We start from the raw sequence: 25,411 nt of genomic DNA on the forward strand, positions 1-25,411 counted from the left end.
TACATAATAATTTTACTAAAATTATTTTTAAAATGGTTCAATAACATAATATTGTATACCCTATACGGTATAAATATTTCTGATGTATACTAGAAGATGCAAAGACTGAATTCTCATGCATTCTTTACAAATAGTTTAATTTGTTTCATTATTTACCATACATTATTTTAGAGTTATAAGTGTGTAAAATAAAATGACTCCAGTTAGTTAGTGATCTTGGAGATTCAACGCAGAATAGTCCATGCTTAATGGTGCAATCTAATTGGACTTTAAAGGTGGTTTAATTGGGAATGGAAATGCATTAGGTTCAGTGAGAGTCTAATTGAGACATTCTGCAATTATGTTAGACTCGCATTGGAATTAGTTCTTTTGAATGTTAATCCATCTGTGTGTGTGAAACCATACTAAACCATCTAATGGCACATGATGTTAGATTAGCATAAATTGTTCTATGCCATGCAATAGGAGGAGGGTGTAGATTTTGTAGTTCTCCTCAGTATGAGTTTCTGATCTCAGCTAAAGTATGTGGAGAATTGGTATTCCTCCACAGGCCGGAGGGAAGATTGAAGGGAGATCTATCCTGGTGCACTCTAATGACTGATAACAAACCAGCATAAACAGAGGTCTGGGAAACAGAAGCTCTGAACATTCCCTTGCTAAGGCATTTTTCTATTTTTTATTTAAAATAGAAACGGAGAAAATAATTCAAACCACATCATATTTAACTCAGTGTTTGAAGGTATGCTTGGCCAAGCAGTTCCTCATGCTTCAGGAGCACATAAAGACAGCAGATAAGGTGACAAAAGTTATGTCACCTGTAGTTTATTGGTAGTACACTTGCCTCTGAGTCAGAAGATTGTGGGTTCAAGTACTACTCCAGAGATTTGAGCATAAAAACCTTGACTGACACTCCAATACAATAATAAAGGTGTACTACATTATCAATGGTGCCATCTGTTAGATGAGAAATTAAATAAACCCAGGCCCATCTCCCCTTTCAGGTAGGTGTAAAAGATCCCTTAGCACTATTTTGCATTATAGCAAGGAATTCTCCCCCTGTGTCCTAACCAATATTTATCCCTCAACCAAGATCACTTAAAAAGCAGATCAACTGGCCAATATCATACTGCTTTTTTGTGGGACTTTGCTGTGTGCAAATTGGTGGCTGCATTTCCAGCATTAGAACTCTAACTGCACTTCAAAAGTATTTTATTGAAGGTGAAGTGTTTTTGAATGTCCTGATGTCATGAAAGGCGCTATAACACTGCAGTCATTTTTTTATACTCTCAGTCAGGAAAATAGGGGGGGAACGCGATCCCTCTTCCATATAAAATTTTGGTGGAGATGAATAAGCAAGATCCCCATCTGTCCTCTGAGCTCCGGATAGTGCAGGGTCCTTGGATATCTAAAAAAAATTAAAACGAGTGAAGATTCAGTGAAATCACTACCATACTACAAAGTATATGCTAAAAAGCCTGCAGGTATAACATCATAAAAATATATTACAGCCTTCTGTAAAAATTGTAACTGATTCCATCCATGGTGCAAACAGTGAAACCAGCTAAAATTTATTACAATGGAAGGATTATTATTATTGTTTGTATAACCATTGCTAAGTGTGTGCTTGAAATTGATAGCATCAAACACTCACCAATCTGTTGTAGGAGCTCATGGCATTATCCTTTTTGATATCGAGGAAGTAATCCCTTTAGGCCGACTAGAGCATCGTTTTATACAGTATAAATTTCCTCATTACAGTACCTATGTAACACTGGTGGCAGTGATCAGTGAAGACATGTTTTAGAAATGAGCTTCTGGAAGCAGCATTGTGGCAGCTGTACAGTCTGGAACATCAGCTCTTCATTATTTTACTCCTGAGGGTGATTACTGCTAGGTGCTGCTCTCCTTCAAGTACCCTAAGTTCCATCCAGTACACTCACTGCAGACATCTGCATTGTCAGTGGATACATGCACTATCTTCTGCTGCATCTGATAATTTCCAACCTCCATTCAAGCAACTGTACAATCTCCTGGGAGAAGTAAGAAAAACGTTCTTAAAAAAAAACATATTCGGGGGGAAAATGGGAAAATTCCTTTCTAATTCCCAAATTTGATCAAACAAATTGCAGGAGGCCACAGTGACTGGGAGACACACCTCCCAAAGCCCTGCTAGCCTTTTATAAATTAAGAAGATCTTACAAGAGAAAGAGGTGGAGAATTAGAAGGGTTCAGAGAAAGAATTGCACAGGACTGGGCCGAGGCAACTGAAGGGACGGCTGCAAATGGTGGGATTAAAAAAAGGTGATGCACAAGAGGTCAGATTCGGAGGAACTGAGAGTTTGGGATAAATTTTAAGAGGAGAAAGCACGGGGAAGATTGTGCAAGATGTCATATGGCTTTGTTACTCAGTACAGGTATCCAATATTCTAAAAGAGGAAAGTAGCTTTGATGAGAATTTGATTCGAAGTTAAATGCAACTTTGGTAAAGTAAATTTCCACTGGAAACCTCCAAATTTTGACTTAAGTCTACAAAGATCAGAATACAATGTTCAACCACACATAAGAGGATGAAGTTTACACATCAATTGCATAATTCATTTGAAGATACTTCCTGGTTTTCTGCATTTCTCACCCAGCTGGCCTTCTTTTCTTTCATTCCAGAGCTGATGTACACTGTGGAACTTGCGGGTGGATTGGGGGCTATCCTTTTGCTGCTGGTCTGTCTGGTGACTGTGTACAAATGTTATAAGATAGATATCATGCTATTTTATCGCAATCATTTTGGAGCAGATGAACTAGATGGAGGTAAGGACTGATTTGTAAGAACCATGTCACTCGATTGTCTGGATTCTTATGACAGCAAGTCTTGACACCTACACGATGGAATGAATCATCTCCTTCTATAAATTTCCTGTCTGTTTCTATGTTAAGTGTTGTAATAGCAGCAAATAAATAATTTCATATTTATAATATAATGACACCTGAACCTATAAATGTCGGAGACTTTCACAGAAGTTTTTGGGCAGATGGAATGGAGACACCATCAACTTTACTTCCACTTTGGGTGTATGTATAAAATCATCCCAATGTGTTTTAGGTTAAGATTGTCATGAAAATAGCAAAAAGGATTTGATTCTGCTGCTTTGCTTTAGTCTTGCTTTTGTTTTTGATTTGATCCAAATAACACCAAAACTTAACAAATCATTAAACAATGCAAATGTTTTTTGTCATCAATAACTACAATCAGTATTAAATTTCTTTTACCACTAATGTGTTTTCTGTAATATTGCAGTTATTAAAATACTAGATAAGTTGTAATGTTGAACAGCACTAGGGAGGAATATACTAAACTAAGTGGCACAAACTCATCCTTTTGCTAACATGAAGACAATTTTGACTTGATACCTTTTGAACTGGTGCATAAAATGCCTCTGACCTGCTCTTGTAACTACAGCATTTATGTGGCTAGTCCAGTTCAGTTTCTGGTCAATGGTAACCCCCAGGATGTTGATAGTGGGGGATTCAGTGATGGTAATGTCATTGAACATCAAGGGGCGATGGTTGGATTCTCTCTTGTTGGAGATGGTCATTGCCTGGCACTTGTGTGGCGTGAATGTTACTTGCCACTTGTCAGCCCAAGCCTGGATATTGTCCAGGTTCTGCTGCATTTGGACATGGACTGCTTCAGTATCTGAGGAGTTGCAAATGGTGCTGAACATTGTGCAATCATCAGTTCTGACCTTATGCTGGAAGGAAGGTCATTGATAGTTGGGCCTAGGACACTAACCTGAGGAACTCCTGCAGTGCTGACTGACCTCCAATAACCACAACCATCTTCCTTTGTGCTAGGTATGAGTCCAACCAGTGGAGAGTTTTCCCCCTGATTCCCATTGACTCCAGTTTTGCTAGGGCTCCTTGATGCCACACTCAGTCAAATGCAGCCTTGATCTCAAGGGCAGTCACTCTCACCTCACCTTGGGAGTTCAGCTCTTTTGTCCATGTTTGAACCAAGGCTGTAATGAGGTCAGGAGCTGAATGGCCCGGGTGGAACCCAAACTGGCCGTCAGTGAGCAGGTTATTGCTAAGCAAGTGCTGCTTGATAGCAGTGTTGATGACCCCTTCCATTACTTTACTGATGATTGAGAGTAGACTGATGGAGTGGTAATTGGCCGGGTTGGATTTGTTCTGCTTTTTGTGTACAGGACATACCTGAGCAATTTTCCACATAGCCGGGTAGATGCCAGTGTTGTAGCTGTACTGAAACAGCTTGGCTAGGGGTACGGCAAGTTCTGGAGCACAAGGCCCGAATTTTTCCCTCGTCAGCCGGGAGCAGGCGGGGGGTGGCTGGGGAGCCGACTGCTACCCGCAATCAGGCCAATTAAGGCCCGCCCTGTGTGGATCGCGAACAGCAGCACTGAACGCTACATGTGCTGGTGGGGGAATGAGGGAGAGCGGGCCTGGCGCGCAGTTCACGCATGTGCGCGAAAGAATGCTTCAATCTCCCTGAGGCAGCTCCGTGCCTCAGGGAGATTAAAATCCTTTTTTAAAAAATAAATAAAGACATTAAAAACTTAATGAAACATGTCCCCTCACGTGATTGTGTCACATGATATGGGACATGCTTTTAATTTTGAAATAATGTTTTTATTTAATTTGTATTAGCTTTAGGAAACCTCATCCAGCTCATGGATGAAGTTTCCTAAAAAATGTAAAGGCTGCTTGGCCTTTTTGCCTGCCTGCCAACCATTAGGTTGGACAAACAGTGTAAATTTCAACATAATGAGCTCATTAATGGCCTTAATAGGCCTTTCAATTATCGGCAGGCATGCAGCTGACTCTGTAGCGCGCCCATCGACCGAAGTATCGCACGAGTGTGCGATGATGTCAGGACACACGCCCAGTGTCACCGTTATATTACGTTCGTGCGTGTCAGGAGCGCGCCCACACCCGAGGGTAAAATTCTAGCTCAAGTCTTTAGTACTATTGCGGGAACATTGTCAGGACCCATAGCCTTTGCACTATCCAGAGCCTTCAGCCGTTTCTTGATATCCCATGTAGTGAATTGAATTTGCTGAAGACTGGCATCTGTGATGCTGGGGACCTCCGGAAGAGGCCAAGATGGATCATCCACTAGGCATTTCTGGCTGAAGATTGTAGCAAATGCTTCAGCCTTATCTTTTTCTGCATTAGTTTAATTCATTTGTTGCAAATCTTAATATGTTCTTCATTAGGCATATCAATTAAAATAAATTGATCAAGGTACTTTAATTCATCCCCATAGAGCAATATGAAACAATCTATGTATTCAAGATTATAAAGATTATTTATAACTAATTAATTTGCTGACAGCTGTAGCTCCTATTTCAAGTAACAATCAAAACAATGTTCCATTTGGCACACAATAATTCAATCCTGTTAAAGTTTAGTGACAGTCATCTTTAAGCATAATGCAATTTAACTATTTCAAATGGAATCAATAGCATTTCAATGCAGAACAGGTGATATCAAGGTGATATCATGATATCATTGAGTTTTCAGTTAGTAGATAGAGTAACTTGTGAATTCAGTAAGGATTTTGAATTTTGACTTGCTTTTGTATTGAAGACATATTGAGGTGCAAACACGTAATGTGGGTAATAGCCAGACGACAGCCTGTTTTACTTCTTGTTATTTTTGTTGATTTAACTCGCTAACATCCACTTTACATATTTGCACAAAGTTATAATCTACCCCATAGTAGACTCCACGAAAGTAACTTTGTACTCTTGCAAATACTTTCAAGTCAAAGGCTAAAAGGTTGAGCGATTAAAGTGATCCTAAAAATAATGTTTTCTGTGAAGTGAATGATGTTATGTTCTGTTTCAAATACGCTAACATTTATCAACTCAGTGCATTGATCTTTTTCACTGTATCTTTCACAAAAATAACAGTTTGTGATTTCTGTTTTAGAAGAATTAGTTCCAGGGTTGTTGAATTTAGTGATCAATTGATTCTAATTAATGATGTTTCTCAGTCATGAAAAGGAAGTAACACAATGATAATGGAAAGTATTAAAGTCCATTCAGGTAAAAAAAAATGTGAATTATTTTTCAGAGAACAAAGATTATGATGCATATCTGTCATACACCAAAGTTGACCCTGATCAGTGGGGCCAAGAAACCACAGAGGAAGAACGTTTTGCTCAGGAGATCTTACCAGATGTGCTAGAGAAACATTATGGGTACAAACTGTTCAACCCTGATAGGGACTTGATTCCAACTGGAAGTAAGTTCATCTTTTCCTGCCTTTTCTTTTCTTCATCCAGTTCTGCTGGTTTGAATTAAATAAAGTTGTGCAAAGATACACATATTTCTTTTGGTGAGCAAGAGGAGCAACTGTTTCAAACGTTAACTGTAGCTCAGTGGGTAGTGCCCTCAATACCAGAGACCTGAGCACAGAATCTAGGCCAACATTCCCAGCACAGTAGTGAGGGAATGCTGCACTGTCAGAGGTGATGGATTGCAGATGGGATGCTAAACTGAGAAGTCGTCTGCCCTGTCAGTGGCGAGTGGGCATAAAGATTACATGGAGAGCAGAGGAATTCTCCTCGGTGCCCCAACCAATGGTAATCCCTCAACCAATATCTGAGGCTGGTGAATCTTTGGAATTCTGTACCCCAGAGGGCTGTGGAGGCTCAGTCATTAAGCATATTCAAGACAAAGATCAATAGATTTCTAGATATTAAAGGTACCCAGGGATATGAGAGTAATGCAAAAAAATGGCATTGAGGTACAAGATCAGCCATGACCTAGTTGCATGGTGGAGCAGGCTCAAGGGGCCGAATGGCCTACTCCTGCTCCTATTTCCTATGTTCTTATTATCACTTTGCTGTTTGTGAACCCTTGTGTGCAAATTGGCTGCTGTGTGTCCTACTCACAACAGTAACTACACTTCAAGAAATGCTTAATTGGCTGTAAAATGCTTTGGGACATCCTGAGGTTGTGAAAGGTGCTCTATCAATACAAGTTCTTTCAAATACTATACGCATTTAACTCTTGAGTTAATAAAATTACACTAATTGCATAAAAATCAAACTGACTATGAAATTCCATGACTAATCTCATGCTACTTTTGAGCTAAAACTAATCTTTTGTTGAATGCTGGTGAAAGGATTCCCTTCATATCTTCACATCTGTATAAAAGGCTTACTATCCCTTCCATGCTGCAGGTCAGCACACCTATTGTAAATAATGGTACTGAACTCTGTAGCCAATCCTTCCCATCCTGCTGGTTACAAGTGAATGTAGTTCAATCTTTTAAAAACAATACACTCAAAATTTTAACATGCAAAGGCTATCTACTCTTCAAGTTACATACTTTTAAATTCAGAGCTCATTTACACAGACCCTAGCCAGAATCACAGAATAACAGCTGTGGCTAGTCCCAGCCCTTGAAATCTATCAGAACCAAATGCTGTGTATACCTTTCATCAGCAGACGCATGAGAATTGGACAATTGCAGAATATAAGATATTCAAATGCAGCTTGCTACCTTTAGGCACTAAAAATCATTCCATTGTTAATCAGGTGGTGCCTCCCATTGTGTTAGGGAATATGAGCATTTTTGCTTTGTATATAGAGCTTTATAGTATTGCTGTTGTAGATGCACTTCCATAAACACTCTTTAAAATAATGCACTAATCAATATGATGCTGCAGTACGTTTCTATTTAAACGTGTGTTCACAAATTTATTATTTCACAGTACCTGTTGACTTATTATGTATGTTCTAATGTTTATACTTACCATTCTCCCCTCCACTTATAGTATGGGCTGAGTCGCAATCCCGTGGTACACAACACTCTTCGTGCCCCACTATAATCGGATGGGAGAACAGTAAGTACCAAAACTAACCATAAGTAAAGCCTATCTGTCAAAATCTATCAAAATCACCCTTCGCATTAACTATATACTAGATTTTCTGATTCATATTATTTTAACTCTACTGGAAAACTGATTAAATAAATAGTGACTTGGTAGTCCAGAACTTGAGTATTGCTGAAAAAAGAGACATGCTGTTGAAGATTTTCGTCATCATCATGAACTACTCCCTGATGCATCCTCAAGGCAAAGGCTCAAGCAATCAGAGTCCACTTTCCAACCAATCAGCACCCTGTTCTTATGCAATATAAATTATTGTTTCCTTTGAAATTTCGAACTCTTGCATCTGTCCTGATGAGTGCAAGATGAAAAGCTTCAGCAGCATGTCTTTTTTCAGCAACTAATTAAATGGGCTACTGCCAGCTTTCAGATATTCCCAAGAATATCTTAGCAAGGTTGTATTTTGGATCATTAATACATTGGTCAGACTGACAACAATGGGCCAAGATAATCAGATAGTCAGACTGTATCAGTCATTGCTAAGAAACCATTACATATTTGCTGGATGAGTTGATTGATATAAGAAGAAAATCCTTAATCATATTTCAAATTGCTGTAAAATGAATTTTTATGAATCAGAAAATGGCTGAAGATTCAAGACAATTGGACTTTGGATTCACTTACCTATTAGAAAAGAATATACAATCATGTACTTGCACAATGTTATTTTCTGTCACCAAGGCTGCTTAAGTTTATCTCTGTAACATCTCTCATCCCCATTCTTACCTCACTCTCACTTTCACTGAATCCTTACCTATACTTCTGTGATTCCAGGTTGAACTTCTCAATGTCCATCCATTGAGCTCCACCCCACATAAACCCCAACTCATCTGAAGCTTTTTAAGACAGATATGAGAACTTTTTACTTTCAGATGGTCATTAGTGTGTGGAATTCTCATCCCCAGAAAGCAATGGCAACTGGATCATTGAATTTAGCCAAGGCTGAGCTAGATAGATTTTTGATAGACAAGGGAGTCAAGGGTTATGGGGGCAGACAGGAAAGAGGAGTTGAGACCACAATCAGATCACCCATGATCTTATTGAATGGTGGAGAAGGCTCAAAGGGCTGAATGGCTTACTACTGCATCTAAGTTCCATGTTCCTCCGGTATCCACATCCTGTACCATACTAAGGCCCACTTACCTATTACCACTGTCCCTTTTCCCCAATGCACCAAGGTCAAAATCCTCATCCTCATTTATAAGTTCCTCTATGTCCTTATCCCAAGCTAAGCTCTCCAAACTCCTCTCACCCAATGTCATTTTATGGTGTCCTACATATTTTGCCATTTCTCAACCACCAGTAATCAAGCCTTCATCTATCTCATCGCTTACTTTTTATGACTTTCACTCCCCACCTTTAAAAGCCTCTTCAAAACTATGCTTTCAGTCATCTCTCTTAATTCTTACACCATTTATCCTTTCTAAAATGTTTTGGGACATTTTCCACATTAAATACACGTAACTATACATAAAAGCTGTTCAGCTGTTGTTGTAATTGTAAATGGTTCCTACAATTGATGAGCTGGATTTTACAGACCCCCACCGGGCATGTTTTCGGCAGGGGATAGCACATAAAATATGTCAGGTGACTAGCCCACCCTCAACCTGATCTCCATAATACAGGCAGTGGGTAAGGCACCTACTAGCACATCCACCCTTAGTCTATTGAGGCCCTTAAGTGGCCAATTATAGCCAACTTAAGGCATTCAATCTGCCTCCACTGTCATAATATGCAGGGCAGTGGGAGGTGAGCAAGAGTGAGAAGGCCAATTTTTAAACAAATCTGGTGAAAAGGTGAGAAGCAAAGGGGTACGTCCTCCCTGCCTAACCTCCAAAACCCAACCCCCACACCTCCCTCCCTAGGATGCCCAAATCTCTCCCTGCCTATAAAGTCTGGAACTTACCTGGGTCCAGTGTCCATCTTCGATCTTCGTGGGATTGTGTGCACCCACTATTGAGTTCTGGAGCTGCTGGGACTGCAAGAGCTGAGGAGGATGCATGAGTAGGACGCCTTCTCAGAAGGGAAAAAACAGTTCAAACCAGTACTCTTATACCCAGTTTTTGCCGGTGTTCCAGTTTAAAGTATATAAGACCAGTTTGGACCAGTGTTCTTATTTTCCATTTTTTACTGTTTTTTTTCCTTCTGGGCCATGTAAAATTCAGCCCAATGAATGAAAAAAATCACGGAGCATAAGGCCATGAATATGTAAATTTAGGCTCAGACATATATATTTTTTAAATCATCTTTTCACACAACTCCTGGAAAATGAAATTTGTAATACTCATTGTAGTGCCTCCTCGGAGGTCCCTGCAACTAGAGCATTCCTACCATTAGACTGCCTGCTGTATGGTTCAATATGCTAAGCTCACAAAACTCGTGATGACCTGGTGGAATCCTGCAATTTTGTTGTTTGTTGGACAGGTGTGACTTGTAATATGGTGCTATCTCAAGAGCCCTATTTCGTAGGCGCTTTGCAATTGTGAAGTTGTTTTTTTTAAAAAATAAACTGAAGATTACTAATTTTCTCAAACTGATGCGACGGTTTTTAAAAAGATTTCTATATAAACGCCAAGCCATATGTAAGTATGCTGTGGGATAGTCGCAGATGAATGTTTCACATGTTTGCGTAAAATTCATTACTCCATAATTTTAAGAGGTATTAATCCATTTTAAAATAAACAAGTTAACACTTCTTTTTAAAATTAAATTAAATTAAAATTAGAAAGCATTTCACAGAAACATTTTAAGCACTTGTATGATTTTGTCCCATACCACAAGGGTCATTATTTTGCACTTCAAACTTTTGAGACACCTTATTTACATAAGAACATAAGAAATAGGAATTGGAGTCAGCCTAGCTCCACCATTCAATAAGATCATGACTGATCTTCTACTTCAATTCCACTTTCCTGCACTATCCCCCTTTCCCTTAATTCCCTTAGTACCTAAAAATGTATTAGTATTTGTTTGGAGTCACAGGACTTTAAATTTTATGATAACATAAGTAATGCTGAACTCAAATCATTTCTTGCTCATCTAATGCAGTCTAGCAGATTACAAAGTTGAGGGCAAATTTGGCAAAGCTTCATATCCAGAACAAACCCTTGCTGGAGAAGAGTGTGAACCTGAGAATTTGAACTTTGTGAGGTGGTGGTTGGTGGTGGGGTGTAGATTTTCATTATGCCCTCCAGTTTTAAAACTGTTGTAGCAGATCAGCTGTTTGTTACAGAAACTGCCTGATTTCCAGTTGCATTGAAAATCAGGTTGGTTAATCTGCAACCCCAGATACAGTGTTATAGCCCCATCTGAGATTGGGGTCTCATCTAGTGAAGCTCAGTTCCAAGAGTTCAACCTCACCAAGTCTGTTCCTTAAAATACCATAGGAGCAAGGGAAAAGTCAAGGATAAGAAAAGAGCCCTTAAGGCTCACCCCAGTAACTGCCCCCATTTTCTAATAGTTGCTTTAACAGGACATGCCTTTGTAATCTGTTTTTGAGATAGCACAACTGCCAATTCTGGGACTCAAATCAGAGCTATTGCTTACCTTGGACCTTGATACCGGTTACCACCATACAAGGTGGTGTCAGAGGAACCAAAGAAACCAATGCTGGATTCTGAGGTGTGGCCAAACACAGGAAGAATATAGAAAAAGAAGCCTAGGGTTGGGTACGTTAGTGCTGAGGATCAAATTGCTCTGATGAAGAACCCAAAGTAGTGTTGAGAATAAACAACAGAGAGATTCAGCACAAGAATCCTCAAGGCAAATTATACATATCAAAGGGCTGAGAGGTATTGAGGGTCACTGAAACTGCACTGTGAGTCCAATGGGTAGCGATGGCAGGTTCTGGATGAACAGGAATTGCAGAAAGGTCTAGTTCAGCACTGAAGAACAGACATAGGTGAAGCAAAGTTGTCATCAGATGGTGGAAAATAAGGCACCAGGATCTTATGGAGCAGAGCTATACGAGCTGCCAAAAGTTACAGGACTGAGCCATAGGAAACATAAATAGTCAGAGCAGGAAGGTTTAGCTGTGCAGTGTAAATGAGGCACAGCAATATAAGAATGTTTTGCAAAGATGTCACAACCTGAAGAACGAGAGAGCTTGAGAATTAACACAGATGGCACTGGGATGAAGAGCAAAGATACAGGAGGATTAGAAGTGGCACAGGTTGAACAACAGAGAAGCACAGCAATTAACAGAGATGGCATGGGACTGAAGAACAGAAATGCTTGAGGATTAACGGATGATAGAACATTGAAGTTTAGGGAAACATGAGGATTAGAAGAGATGGCACAGATTTGAACAACAGAAAAACATGAGGATTAGTAGAGATGATACAGAAGTAGGAAAGAGAAAGGCATGGCGATTCACAGAGATGGAACAGATGAAAAGTAGTGGAGCACAAAGATTGGTATGATAGATCAGAATTGAATAGGAGGGATATTGGAGGGTTTAAGGTGCAATAACATGGGATATGAGGATAAGAGATGCAAGAGTATTGAGCAAACATCCTGAAGACTTAAGCAGAAGTGCTGTTTAGTATATTTCTGCTCGTAGTTTCAATATTTTATTTATGTTGATGGAATTCTAGAAATCTAGGAATGCAATGTGGAAGTGCAATTCTTTGCTTCTTTAAACATTAAAACCTGATCTCATTTCATATAGTACTAAACCATATTTCATATGGTATTATGCTATATCTCATATAGTACTGAACTATACTTCATATGGTACTACACTATAATTCATATAGTACTGCACTGTACTATATTTCATTTGGTACTGTACTATATTTCATATGATACTACACTATATGTCATATAGTACTGTATATTTCATATAGTACTATATTGTATTTCATACACTACTAAACTATAATTCATTTAGTACTGTACTATATTTCATATGGTATGACATTATATTTCATATAGTACTGAACTATGTTTCATATGGTACTTTACTTTATCTTATGGCCAAGTACACACCCATTAGGGAGACTTGTGACACCCCAGCCTTAATGCCCCTATATCTTTATCAAATTCTTCCTTTGGCTCCTGCTTTTCCCTTTCTTTGTGGTGTGCCTTTTCCCTGTTTCTGTTCTTGTCATCCACTGGGCTTTCGACTGATTTACAAACCTCCAAGATTTGAAAGCCAAGTGCGTGAGCACTTATTCTATTCATCCCCATTACTTTATGGCAGCAACTTTGTGCCTGAGTGCATTCCTGGGCTACACCGGGAATCCAGCAGTTATATCTCAGACAGGCCCAGCTAAGGGAAAGTATAGTTTTATTTTCTACTGAGTGAAGGACTCCATTACTGAAGAGTCCACTGGTAATCAATTGCTGTTCCACTCTGGGCCTATTATTTTGGAAGTTAAAGAGTTAACTAAATAGGTCTGCTCAGCTGACCCAGGCTCTGGTTGTCCTTCTTGGAACAGCAAGTCATAATCTGAGATGCCAATGTCTTGAGAGGGTGAACCTCCTTGCTGTGCAGCTCCAGGTGCCAGTGCTCAATCCTATTATTAATATGAACCTGTCTCCAGGATTGCCAGTTCATACTGGTGGGCATGAATTGTTTTAACTGCACATCTGGTGGTGCAATGGCAGCTTAGTGTCTTGGTATGTTTGTAATGCAAAGGGCTAGTTTCAGCTTGAACCCTTTGAAAAAAAAACAAATTTAAAATAAATTGCAGGGAGCTTACTACATCATTTTAATTGGTGCCCTTTTCAGTTCAAACTCCTTCCCTTCCTTTCTTAACTAAATGTGTTTTTCATTCTGAAAATTAAACTAATTACCTTCAGCCTCTTAAAGCCCCTATTTACAAGGTGCTACTGAACAGAGGCCAAGAATTTCTCATCAGAGAAGAATAATAAATCAAGGAAAGATTTTGTCCACTCCAGCATATTTCTCAGTGATTGTTTTCACAATGCTGTCGCTGGATGCCCCAGTGGTGGATTATTGCCTGCTCTTTTGATTATAGACTATCCTCAGTGTGTGGAGATCATGACAGGAGAGATATATTATAAAAGGAGTCCTGTTGTCAAAAAGTGAAGGTAAAAATCATAAGCAATAGGATCAGGATTGGCCATTCCATCATTGAGGCTGCTCCACCATTCAATAAGATCATGGCTGATCCAATTGTGGTCTTAACTCCACTTTCCTGCATGTCCACCATAACCTCTGACTCCCTTGTTGATTGAAAAACTGTCTAACTCAGCCTTGAATATATTCAATGACCTAGCCTCCACTTCTCTCTGTGGAAGGGAATTCCAAAGACTAACAACCCTCTGAGAGAAAGAATTCCTCCTCCTCTCCATCTTACATGGGAGACCTCTTCTTTTTAAAATATACCCACTAGTTCTAGATTCTCCTACAAGAGGAAATATCCTCTCAGCATCTACCCTGTCAAGGTCCCCTCAGAATCTTACATGTTTCAGTAAGATTCCAATAAGGAGAAGCCCAACCTGCTCAACCTTTCCTCATAAGAGAAACCCTTCATCCCAGGAATCAGCCTAGTAAACCTTTTCAGAACTGCTTTCAATGCATATATATCCCTCTTTAAGTAAGGAGGCCAAAACCATACTCCAGATGCCATCTCACCAATGCCCGGCAACAAGGTTTCCCTACTTGATAATCCATCCCCGTTGCAATAAAGGTGAACATTCCATTTGCCTTCCTAATTACTTGCTGTACCTAACTACTAACGTTTTGTGATTCATGTACAAGGACACCCATACCTGTAACTGTACTGCAGCATTTTGTAGTCTCTTTCCATTTAAATAGTATTCCGTTTTTGTATTCTTCCTGCCAAAATGGACAACCTCAAATTTACCCACCTTGTAGTCCAACTGCCAAATATTTTGTCTACTCACTAAACCTATCAATATCCTTTTGCAGTCTCTTTGGATCCTCCACACAACTTGCTTTCCTAACTATCTTAGTTTTAACAGCAAATTTGGCTACAATACATTTGGTCCCTTCATCCAAGTCTTAATATAGATGATAAACAGCTGAAGCTCATAGTTTTGACCTCTGCGGCATTCCACTAGTTACAGTTTACCAATCTGAAAATGAGCATTTATCCGGACTCTCTGACTCCTGTTAGTTAGCCAATTCTCTATCCATGCCCAACAGCATGAGCTCTTACGTTGTGCCGTAACCTTTTATGTGGCACCTTATTGAATGCCTTTTGTAAATCCAAATTCACTACATCTACTGGTTCCCCTTTATCCACCCTGCTTTTTACATCCTCAAAGAACTCTATAAATTTGTCAAGCACAATTTCCCTTTCACAAAATTATGTTGACTCTGCCTGATTGTATTATGATTTTCTAAATGTCTGCTACTATCTGCTTAATAATGGATTCTAGCATTTTCCCAATGACTGATGTTAAACTTACTGGTCTATAGTTTCCTACTTTCTGTCTTCCCTCCTTTTTTGAATAGTGGTGGTACATTTGCAGTTTTCCAATCCTCTGGGACCTTTCCAGAATCTAGGGAATTTTGGATGATTACAACCAATATATCTACTATCCCTGCAGCCACTTCTTTTAAGATCTTAAGAAAGAGGCCATCAAGCCCAGGAAACTTGTCAACCTTTAGTCTAATTAGTTTTCCTAGTACCTTTCTCTAGTGATTGTGATTGTTTTAAGTTCCTCCCTCCCTTTTGGCCACTATTTCCTACTATTCTTGGGATGCTTTTCGTGTCTTCGACTCGGAAGACAGATACAAAATATTGGTTCAAAGTCTCTGGTGTTTCCTTGTTTCCCATTATTAATTACCCAGTGTCACCCTCTAAGGGACCAACATTCATTTTAGTTACTCTTTTCCTTTTTATATACTTGTACAAGCTCTTACTGTCTGTTTTTATATTTATTGCTAGTTTTTTCTCACACTCAAATTTCTTTCTCTTTATATGTTTTTAGTCATCCTTTGATGATTCCTAAAATCTTCTGGGCTACCACTAATCTTTACAGCATTGTATATCTTTTCTTTCAATTTGATGCCACCCTTAACTTCCTTGGTTAGCCATGAATGGTGCACCCTTCTCGTAGAGTCTGTCTTTCTCAATGGAATGTATCTCCTCAAAAGTCTGCCATTGCTTCTCTACAGCCTTACCTTTTAACCAAATTTCCCATTCCACTTTAGCCAATTGTGATTTGTTTTTAAAGAATTTTTGTGCTTTTAATTGTAATTAAATGTGATTAACTGACTTTGAAATGCTCTGGAATAATTACAAAGTAAACTAGTGGCATCTAGTGACAATAAGTAACCATGCCACTAAACATTTTCACTTTAACAAAATACAAATTCTGAATAATATTTCATGTAGGTCTTTATTTCGCGTTTACTTTGTACCTATATTATGAATTCCCACCAGCAAACATAATTACTTCACTGTGCTTGATTTGTTTTTTGAGGAGCAATTTTTTTTTGTTTGCAGGGGATTAAAATCTTAGTGAAATAAAAGCAAGGCTGACATTATATAATGCCTTTCACAACATCATGATGCACGAAAGTACTTTGCAGTCAATGACATGTGGCTAATGTTGTAATGGAAGAAATGTGAAAGCTAATTGGCTCACATTACCACAAACAGCAATGATGTTGTAACCAGATTATATTTTAGTGATGTTCATGGAAGGAGAAATATTGACCAAGGCATTGAAAATACCCACGCTATTCTTTGAAACATTCCACTTTGAACAAGCTTTTGGTCACCTGTCCTAATGTCATCTTATGTGGTTCAGCGCCAAATTTTGTTTGCTAATACTCCCGTGAAGTTTTACTATAGTTGTCATTGGTTTTTTTTAAATATACATTTACAGCATGTGGGCTTCGCTGGCTGGGCCAGCATTTATTGCCCATCCCTCGTTGCCATTGAGAAGGTGGTGGTGAGCTGCCTTCTTGAACCGCTGCAGTCCATGTGGTGTAGGTACATCCACAGTGCTGTTAGGAAGGGAGTTCCAGGATTTTGCCCCAGTGACAGTGAAGGAACGACAACATATTTCCAAGTCAGGATGGTGAGCGACTTGGAGGGGAGCTTCCAGGTGGTGGTGTTCCCATCTATCTGCTGCCTTTGACCTTCCAGATGGTATTGGTCATGGGTTTGGAAGGTGCTGTCTAAGGAGACTTGGTGAATTCCTGCACTGCATCTTGTAGATGGCAAACATTGTTGCTACTGTGCGTCAGCGGTGGAGGGAGTGAATGTTTGTGGATGGATTACCAATCAAGTGGGCTGCTTTGTCCTGGACAGTGTCAAGCTTCTTGAGTGTTGTTGGAGCTGCACTCATCCAGACAAGTGGGGAGTATTCCATCACACTCCTGACTAGTGCCTTGTAGGTGTTAAGAAGGCTTTGGGAAGTCCAGAGGTGAGTTACTCATCGCAGGATTCCTAGCCTCTGACCTGCTCTTACAGCCACAGTATTTATATGGCTAGTCCAGTTCAGTTTCTGCTCAATGGTAACCCCCAGTATGTTGATGTGGGACATTCAGTGATGGTAATGCCATTGAACGTCAAGGGGCGATGGTTAGATTCTCTCTTATTGGAGATGGTCATTGCCTGACACTTGTGTGGCGCAAATGTTACTTGCCACTTGTCTGCCCAAGCCTGGATATTTTTCAGGTCTTGCTGCATTTGGACATGGACTGCTTCAGTATCTGAGGAGTCATGAATTGTGGTGAAGATTGTGCAGTCATCAGCAAACATCCCTACTTCTGACCTTAGGATGGAAGGAAGGTCATTGATGAATCAGCTAAAGATGGTTGGTCCGAGGACACTACCCTGAGGAACTCCTGCAGTGATGTCCTGGAGCCGAGATGACTGACCTGCAACAACAACAACCATCTTCCTTTGTGCTAGGTATGACACCAATCAGTGGAGAGCTTTTTCCCTGATTCCCATTGACTCCAGTTTTGCTAGGGCCTTGATGCCACACTCGGTCAAATGCAGCCTTGATGTCAGGGGCAGTCACTCTCACCTCACCTCAGGTGTACGGTTCTTTTGTCCATGTTTGAACCAAGGCTGTAATGAGGTCAGGAGCTGAGTGGCCCTGGTGGAACCCAAACTGGGCGTCAGTGAGCAGATTATTGCTAAGCAAGTGCCACTTGATAGCACTGTTGATGACCCCGTCCATTACTTTATTGATATTAGAGAGTAGACTGATGGGGCAGTAATTGGCTGGGTTGGATTTGTCCTCCTTTTTGTGTACAGGACATACTTGGGCAATTTTCCACATAGCCGGGTAGATGCCAGTATTGTAACTGCACTGGAACAACTTGGCTAGGGGCGCAGCAAGTTCTAGAGCACAAGTCTTCAGTACTATTGCTGGAGTATTTTCAAGGCCCACAGCCCTTGTACTATCCAGTGCCTTCAGTCGTTTCTCGATATCACATGGAGTGAATCAAATTGGCTGAAGACTGGCATCTCTGATGCTGGGGACCTCCAGAGGAGACCGAGATAGATCATCCACTCAGCACTTCTGGCTGAAGATTGTAGCAAATGCTTTAGCCTTATCTTTTGCACTGATGTGCTGGGCTTCCCATCATTGAGGATGAGGATATTTGTGGAGCCACTTCCTCCAGTGAGTTGTTTAATTGCCAACCCATTCACGACTGGATGTGGCAGGACTGCAGAGCTTAGATCCGATCCATAGGTTGTGGGATCACTTAGCCCTGTCTATCACTTGCTGCTTATGCTGTTTGGCATGCAAGTGGTCCTGTGTTATAGCTTCACCAAGTTGACATCTCATTTCTAGGTATGCCTGGTTCTGCACCTGGAATGCCCTCCTGCACTCTTAATTGAACCAGGGTTGGACCCCTGGCTTGATGGGAGTAGAGTGAACGATATGCCAGGCCATGAGGTTACAGATTGTGTTCGAGTACAATTCTGCTGCTGCTAATGGCCCATAGTGCCTCATGGATGCCCAGTCTTGAATTGCTAGATTTGTTCAAAATATATTTCATTTCATATGGCAGTAGTGCCACACAACACAATGTAGGGTATCCTCAATGTGAAAGTGGGACTTCGTCTCCACAATGACTTTTCGGTGGTCACTCCTATCGATATTGTCATGGATGCATCTGCGGCAGGCAAGTTGGTGAGGATAACGTCAAGTATGCTTTTCCCTCTTGTTGGTTCCCCCACCTGCCACAGACCCAGTCTAGCAGCAATGTCATTTAGGACTTGGCCAGCTTGGTCAGTAGTGGTCCTACCGAGCCGGTGATGGACATTGAAGTCCCCCACCTTCTTGGTCCCCCACCAAGGGTACATTCTGCACCCTTGCCATCCTCAGTGCTTCCTCCAAGTGATGTTCAACATGGAGGAGCCCTGATTCATCAGCTGAGGGAGGGAGGTACATGGTAATCATCAGGAGGTTTCCTTGCCCATGTTTGACCTGATTCCATGAGACGTCATGGGATCCGGAGCTGATGTTGAAGACTCCCAGGGCAACTCCCTCCCGACTGTATACCACTGTGCCTCCACCTCTGCTGGGTCAGTACTGCTGGTGGCTCAGGACATATCCAGGGATGGTGGTGGTAGTGTCGGGAACATCATCATGAAATCCTTTATATCCGCCTGAAAGAGTAGACAGGTCCTTCATTTAACGTCTCATATGAGACATGGCACCTTCGACAGCACTTTTATAGTGCTCCACTAAAGTGTCAGCCTGAATTATGTGCTCAAGTCTCTGAGTGGGGCTTGAAGCCCAAACATTCTGACTCAAAGGCAAGAGTGCTGCCATCAAGCCATGACTTGCATATCGCAGCATAACACTCACAGGAGCCATGTTGCACACATGCCCTTCATCATTTTAATAGGTGCATTTCAAGCAGTGTGTGAGGCACTTGTTCCAGGCAAATGAGGGGAGCAGTGAAATTGAAAAGTTGGGTTTTCATGATGCTATTCGGATTTCCACTCCATTTTAACCAGCAGCAACGGTGCTGGCCCAGCGACCTTTCAGGCTGAGAATCAAATAGCCCTGCAAAATTATTTTGTCTTTTAAATGTTTCTTTGGCATCTGAGAAATCCTTGTAATGGTTGTGCCTGCCCTCCACCAGGTTGGAACTTTGCCCTTTTTCACCTACCCTGCCAGAAACCATGCTAGTGGGTCCTCATCTGCCTTTCCTGCACAGTCACCTTATTCTCGCCTGCCAGCCTCTTGTCATTAATTCCGGATTCCGGCGGGAATCAGGCCTGGTCTATTCAAATGAGGCCTGGAAGATAAAATAGCCTGAGCCTCACAGGGTGAGCCAGGAAATGGGGGGAGAGAGGTGGGGGGCAATTTGACATGTCCTCCTGCTGGCCCTATCCTTACTGGTTGCTCCAAATTAAAATCAGGACTATTAACACGGTTTGATTTTTTTTTTAAGATAATGGCAGAAACTTAATGTTGCTTAAATTAGGGAATCAAGAGATAACAGACATCTATGATAGAAAAATTGTACAAAGCTTCTAGATGGAGTGGGTTTGATGTGTTGAATGGCCTTGTGATTTTTTTTCTAAAGTAAATTTAACAAAATAAAATGCTGAAGTATGTTACTAGTCAGAAAATTGGTGGTTGTAATGAGGGTGGATTTTTAATTTTATCTGCAGGCAGGAAATTGGTGGGAGTGGATCAGCTGCTTGTGAAAGGTAGCGCCGGGCCGATTTCCATGTCTACTGAATTCAGTGGAAAAGGAAATGAGGCAGCCATTCCATTCCTGCCATTTTCCACATAACAGTGAAAGTTAAAATCTACCCTCAAAAGTGGATTTCAAAATCATCTTTCATTAACTGAGAGAAATTGTCAGGTTGAGGTTTGTTAACTCCTGTGATGTTCATTGATTAATGTATCATTTCATTGCTGACTGACCTGAAAACTATTGTAATTTTGTTATTTAATCAAATCATGGGTGTACATTTAAAACAATTAAATAATGATTCAGCAACTGGAGTGTGGGGGGAGTCACACAAACAAAAATCTTTCAATAAGTTGAATTTTAGATTCATTCTGATATATTGGTTCTCATCCAATTGCCACTCTCCTCTGGAGATATTTCCATTCAATTCTTTTGAATTAAAACCTGCGAGGATGAAGAATATTTCCTCTGGCCAGTAATTTGCACATAAATGCATCCTTTTTGAATACATTTCAAATTTTCAACTGATACCAAGCAGAGGAAATCTTCCTTCATTTCTTTGCAAGACTGCTGTGCACAGTGACTGGAGGAAACCACCTCAGTTAAAATATGATCATGGGTATAGTATCATGCATGTCATTACAATGTAAGTCAATTTATATGACCAAGGATTCCTACCGCTTGTAAGCTGTCCTGCTTTACTTTCAGCATATGTTGAAGATGTGGCACGATGCATTGATCAAAGCAAGAGACTAATTATCGTACTGACCCCGAGCTATGTCATAAGGCGAGGCTGGAGCATCTTTGAACTGGAAACCAGACTGCGCAACATGTTAGTCACGGGTGAAATAAAGGTGATACTTATCGAATGCAGTGAACTTCGTGGAATTATAAACTATCAGGAGATTGAGGCCCTCAAACACACAATCAAACTACTTACAGTTATCAAGTGGAATGGACCTAAATGCAACAAACTGGATTCCAAATTTTGGAAACGTTTACAGTATGAGATGCCCTTTAAGAGGATAGAGCCGATCTCTAACGAGCAGGTTTTGGATGCTAGCGAGCAGGGCCCATTTGGGGAACTGCAGACAGTGTCTGCCATCTCCATGGCAGCAGCGACCTCCACCGCTCTGGCCACCGCCCATCCGGACCTACGCTCCACCTTTCACAACACCTACCACACGCAGATGCGGCACAAGCATTATTATCGGAGCTACGAGTACGATGTACCTCCTACTAGTGGCATCATGCCCTTTACCTCATTGGGTAATCAACACACATACTGCAACATCCCCATGACACTTATTAACGGGCAGAGGCCCAACAATAAAATAAACAAGGAGCAAACTCCAGATGAGGTTCACACAAACAGTGCAGTACTACCACTTCTGCCGAGGGAGACCAGTATGTCCAGTGTCATTTGGTAACAACTAGTGGGGTAGTTTTATCCCCTTCAGGTTACACAGTCTGGTGCCTGGGACCATGGCCTTGACTGCTGCTGTTATACAAAAATAAATATGAAAACACAGGGTCTTGTAGATAAATAATTTGTTTGTAACATCAGAGTCTTCCTGTTCTATTCTTGCCTGTCACTACTACATTTATGATTGTTTTCTATGTTCTATGTTACTAGAACTTATTTCAGAATTTTTAAAGGAACTGGCAAGCATATCCATGTCACATAGAGAAAGAAAAAAAACTTACTTTTTCATGATTATTGTGGATGGAAATGGCTTGGTTTGGATATTTTATTGGGATGCTTTTGCAAGATTGTGTGATAAATGTGTGAGGATTTTTTTCCACTTTCCATTCCAGATAAACGATAATATAAAGCCACAGTCAGTTTTCTGAAATGTGATTTGTTGAGGGCGTGTGCATTGTTACATTACATATTAGGTCGTAGGCATTATATATCAGAGACACTGAACTTTAAAGTGTATATTATAGGTGATGTTTCCACTTGAATACTATATCAAGTCAGTCTGAGTCACCCCTTCAAATTCCGATATTCACTGAAAGAGTGTTCTGATCATTATTGCTGACGACAAACTATTAAGTAGAAGTTTGAGATGAAGTAGATATAGTCCTAGCTCAAACCATTGACGCTCACAAGATAATCATACTATTCTTAATTAATTATAAATTCCTATCATACTTTCAGCTATCTATCATGGCTGGTATAAAAAAAGAAAGACACCTGCTGACAAAATAGGTTCATACTTACGACTAACAGAGAAGACCCAGTATTACTGTTCAGGTGTCCAAAGTAAATTATGCCCTTGTACAATGGTAAATTAGTCTTCCACATATATGAGAATATTGTGCAAAGAGATGTTGCACTTTTCACTGGAAAATGCACTTAATAGGGGATTTTTAACTTAATGTTGACGTCAGTGCACAGTTCCCACAGTAATGATTTAAAAAAACATAGGGTTTGTTTTTTTTGCTTAAATACTTTGTCTAAAAATGGTTAGGGCCATTTCTACCTCTACAACAATAAATGGTATTAAAGAAGAAAAAATCTTGAGTTTTTTTTGTGTTTTGACTGCAACTGAAAACATTAGTTTTCAAAGTCAGATCACACCAAGCATTAGGACAGCATGTTTTTTTACTTTTTATAACATTTGTACACTCCTGTATATTTTATTGTCGTCAGCTTTTTTTTGTTATTTACTTGTGAGTCAATGTAATAGTGGTGTTTAATGCCTCAATTCACTATATACATCACAGTTTGTTATATAGGGACCACAAACAACTTCAGGCTTGCTTTTCCATTTTTTAAAATTAAAACTATTATTTTCAAATGTTGTTGTCATCTTCATTCATTCCCCATAGTGGTCACTTCAGATATGTCTCTGCCCAAAGCATTAAATCACTGATATCGGGTTAGATCATAAGTTGTTTTATGGAGGTTACTCTCAGCTTCATTTCTTGTCCAAAAAAAAAAATGTATTCTGTCACCACTTCACTTTACTTCATTCTCTTTATGTCTTTACAAGCCTAAATACCAAAAAGCATGGTAGTCTCCTCTAGCAGCATGTTTTTCTTATAAACACATGGTAGTCTATGTTTTACACAGAAGCAGCATGCTTTCCTTATTATAGACAATCAGTAGCTCTTAATAATTCTTCCACTGCCACCAAGTTGTTAATCAGACTTAGGGTGACCAGCAAGGCATGATATATTTGTAACAAAAGGCTCCCTATTTGGAGAAAGGAATGAAAATACACATACTGTACAATCCAAAAGGTTCCACAGGTGAAAGAGACAGCATTCTTTGTTCTACTTTAGGATTTTAATACATAAAATTGAGAACACGACATTTGTTTAGCATAGCTAACCTGCCACGAAGGCTGCTGTATTTTAAAAATAAAGCCATGCATTCCGCATTGTTTTCAGTTGTATTTTATTCCCCTCCCCCTATTTTTATTTTACTTCATTAATATCCCTTACATTCATGCAGCCTCTGAAGATTAAAAGAATGTCTTTCCTCCACAGTTCCTGATGTTTCTGCATGTTGATGGCAGAAGTGTTTGAGACAATCTCAGCATGCCAAGAAACAACTTACAAAACTCGTCACACACATTACGGTTGATAGATTATAGGTGCTGAACTTCACCAGGGCTCAAACCTTTGGCCATTGAGGTGCCAGATCAGTGGCTTTCCTGTTGAACATGTGAATGTGTGGAAAATATTCAACTAGTGGAGGGCTAATTTCAGTGAGTTGAAAAGAGAGTTGCCCCGGATGAATTAGATTTAAAAATTGGCAGGTAATGAGCAATGGGAGGACTTCAAAGAGGTGATAGTTCGGGTACAGACTAGATGGATTTCCACAGGGGGAAAGGAATAGTGTACAAAGCTAGAGCTCCTTGGATGCCTAATGATATAAAGATGAAAAAAAAACAGAAAAAAAAGCTTATGATAAATATCAGGTGCCTAGTTCAGTGAAGAACCACGCTGAATTCAAAAAGTACAGGGGAGAACTAAAAAAGGAAATAAGATGGACAAAGAGGGCATGGGAATAGGTTGTTGGGTAATATAAAGAGAAAAACCTTTTATAAAGCTGGGAGTAGTAAAAGAGTAGTTAAAAGAAGGTTGGGACCGATTAAGGACCAAAAGATCATCTTATAGAGGCAGAGGGCATGGGTGAGGTACTAAATAAGCACTTTGCACCCATTTACATTGAAGTAGAGGATGCTACCCATGCCATAATAAAGAAGGAGGTAGTAGAGGAATTGGATAGGACAAAAATAGATAAAGTGGGGATACATAGAAGTTGGAAGGGCTCAAAGTAAACAAAGACAGCCAGACTGGATGGGATGCATCTTAGATTGCTGAGGGAAGTAAGTAAGCATGGAAATCATGGAGGCCCTGGTCACAATTTTACAATTCTCCTTAGATATGGAATTGGTGTCAGAGGATTGAACAATTACAAATATTACAATCCTGTTCAAAAAAGGAGAGAGGGATAAAGCTGTCCATTTTCAGCCAATCTGACCAACATGGTCTTGGAGAAACTTTTAAAGACACTAACCTGGGACAAAGTTTTTTGGTATTAGGAAACATATGGGTTAGTAGATGAAAGCCAGCATGAATTTGTTAAAATAAATTGTGCTTGATTATCGTGATTGAGTTCTTTGAGGAAGTATTGAAGAGGGTAGATGAGAATTATGCGGTTGATGTGTATATGGACTTTCAAAAGACGTTTGATAAAATACCTTATAATAAGCTTGTTAGAAAAATTGAAGCTCTTGAAATTAAATGGGCAGTGGCTGCATTGATACAAAATTGCCCAAGGAATAGAAGGCAGACAGTAATGGTGAACAATTGTTTTTAGACTGGGGGGAGGTATATGGTAGTGTTTC

General features: G+C 40.0%; 1 protein-coding gene across 3 annotated transcripts in view; it reads left to right on the forward strand.

The window, feature by feature from the left end:
* il1rapl1b (interleukin 1 receptor accessory protein-like 1b) overlaps positions 1 to 23,793 on the forward strand; it is a 1,487,064-nt gene extending 1,463,271 nt beyond the window's left edge. For 2 of the 3 annotated variants that reach the window (XM_078559845.1, XM_078559846.1), the window contains exons 9-12: positions 2,662 to 2,805; positions 6,094 to 6,264; positions 7,805 to 7,873; positions 21,252 to 23,793. In XM_078559845.1, the coding sequence (XP_078415971.1) occupies positions 2,662 to 2,805; positions 6,094 to 6,264; positions 7,805 to 7,873; positions 21,252 to 21,973 (1,106 nt within the window). In that variant the 3' untranslated portion in view covers positions 21,974 to 23,793. The remainder of the gene's footprint in view (positions 1 to 2,661; positions 2,806 to 6,093; positions 6,265 to 7,804; positions 7,874 to 21,251) is intronic. The other variant, XM_078559847.1, reaches the window with a different exon arrangement.
* Positions 23,794 to 25,411: the final 1,618 nt, after the last annotated feature.

This window comes from Cetorhinus maximus, chromosome 16 (genome assembly GCF_964194155.1).
Source record: "Cetorhinus maximus chromosome 16, sCetMax3.hap1.1, whole genome shotgun sequence".
Lineage (NCBI taxonomy): Eukaryota > Metazoa > Chordata > Chondrichthyes > Lamniformes > Cetorhinidae > Cetorhinus > Cetorhinus maximus.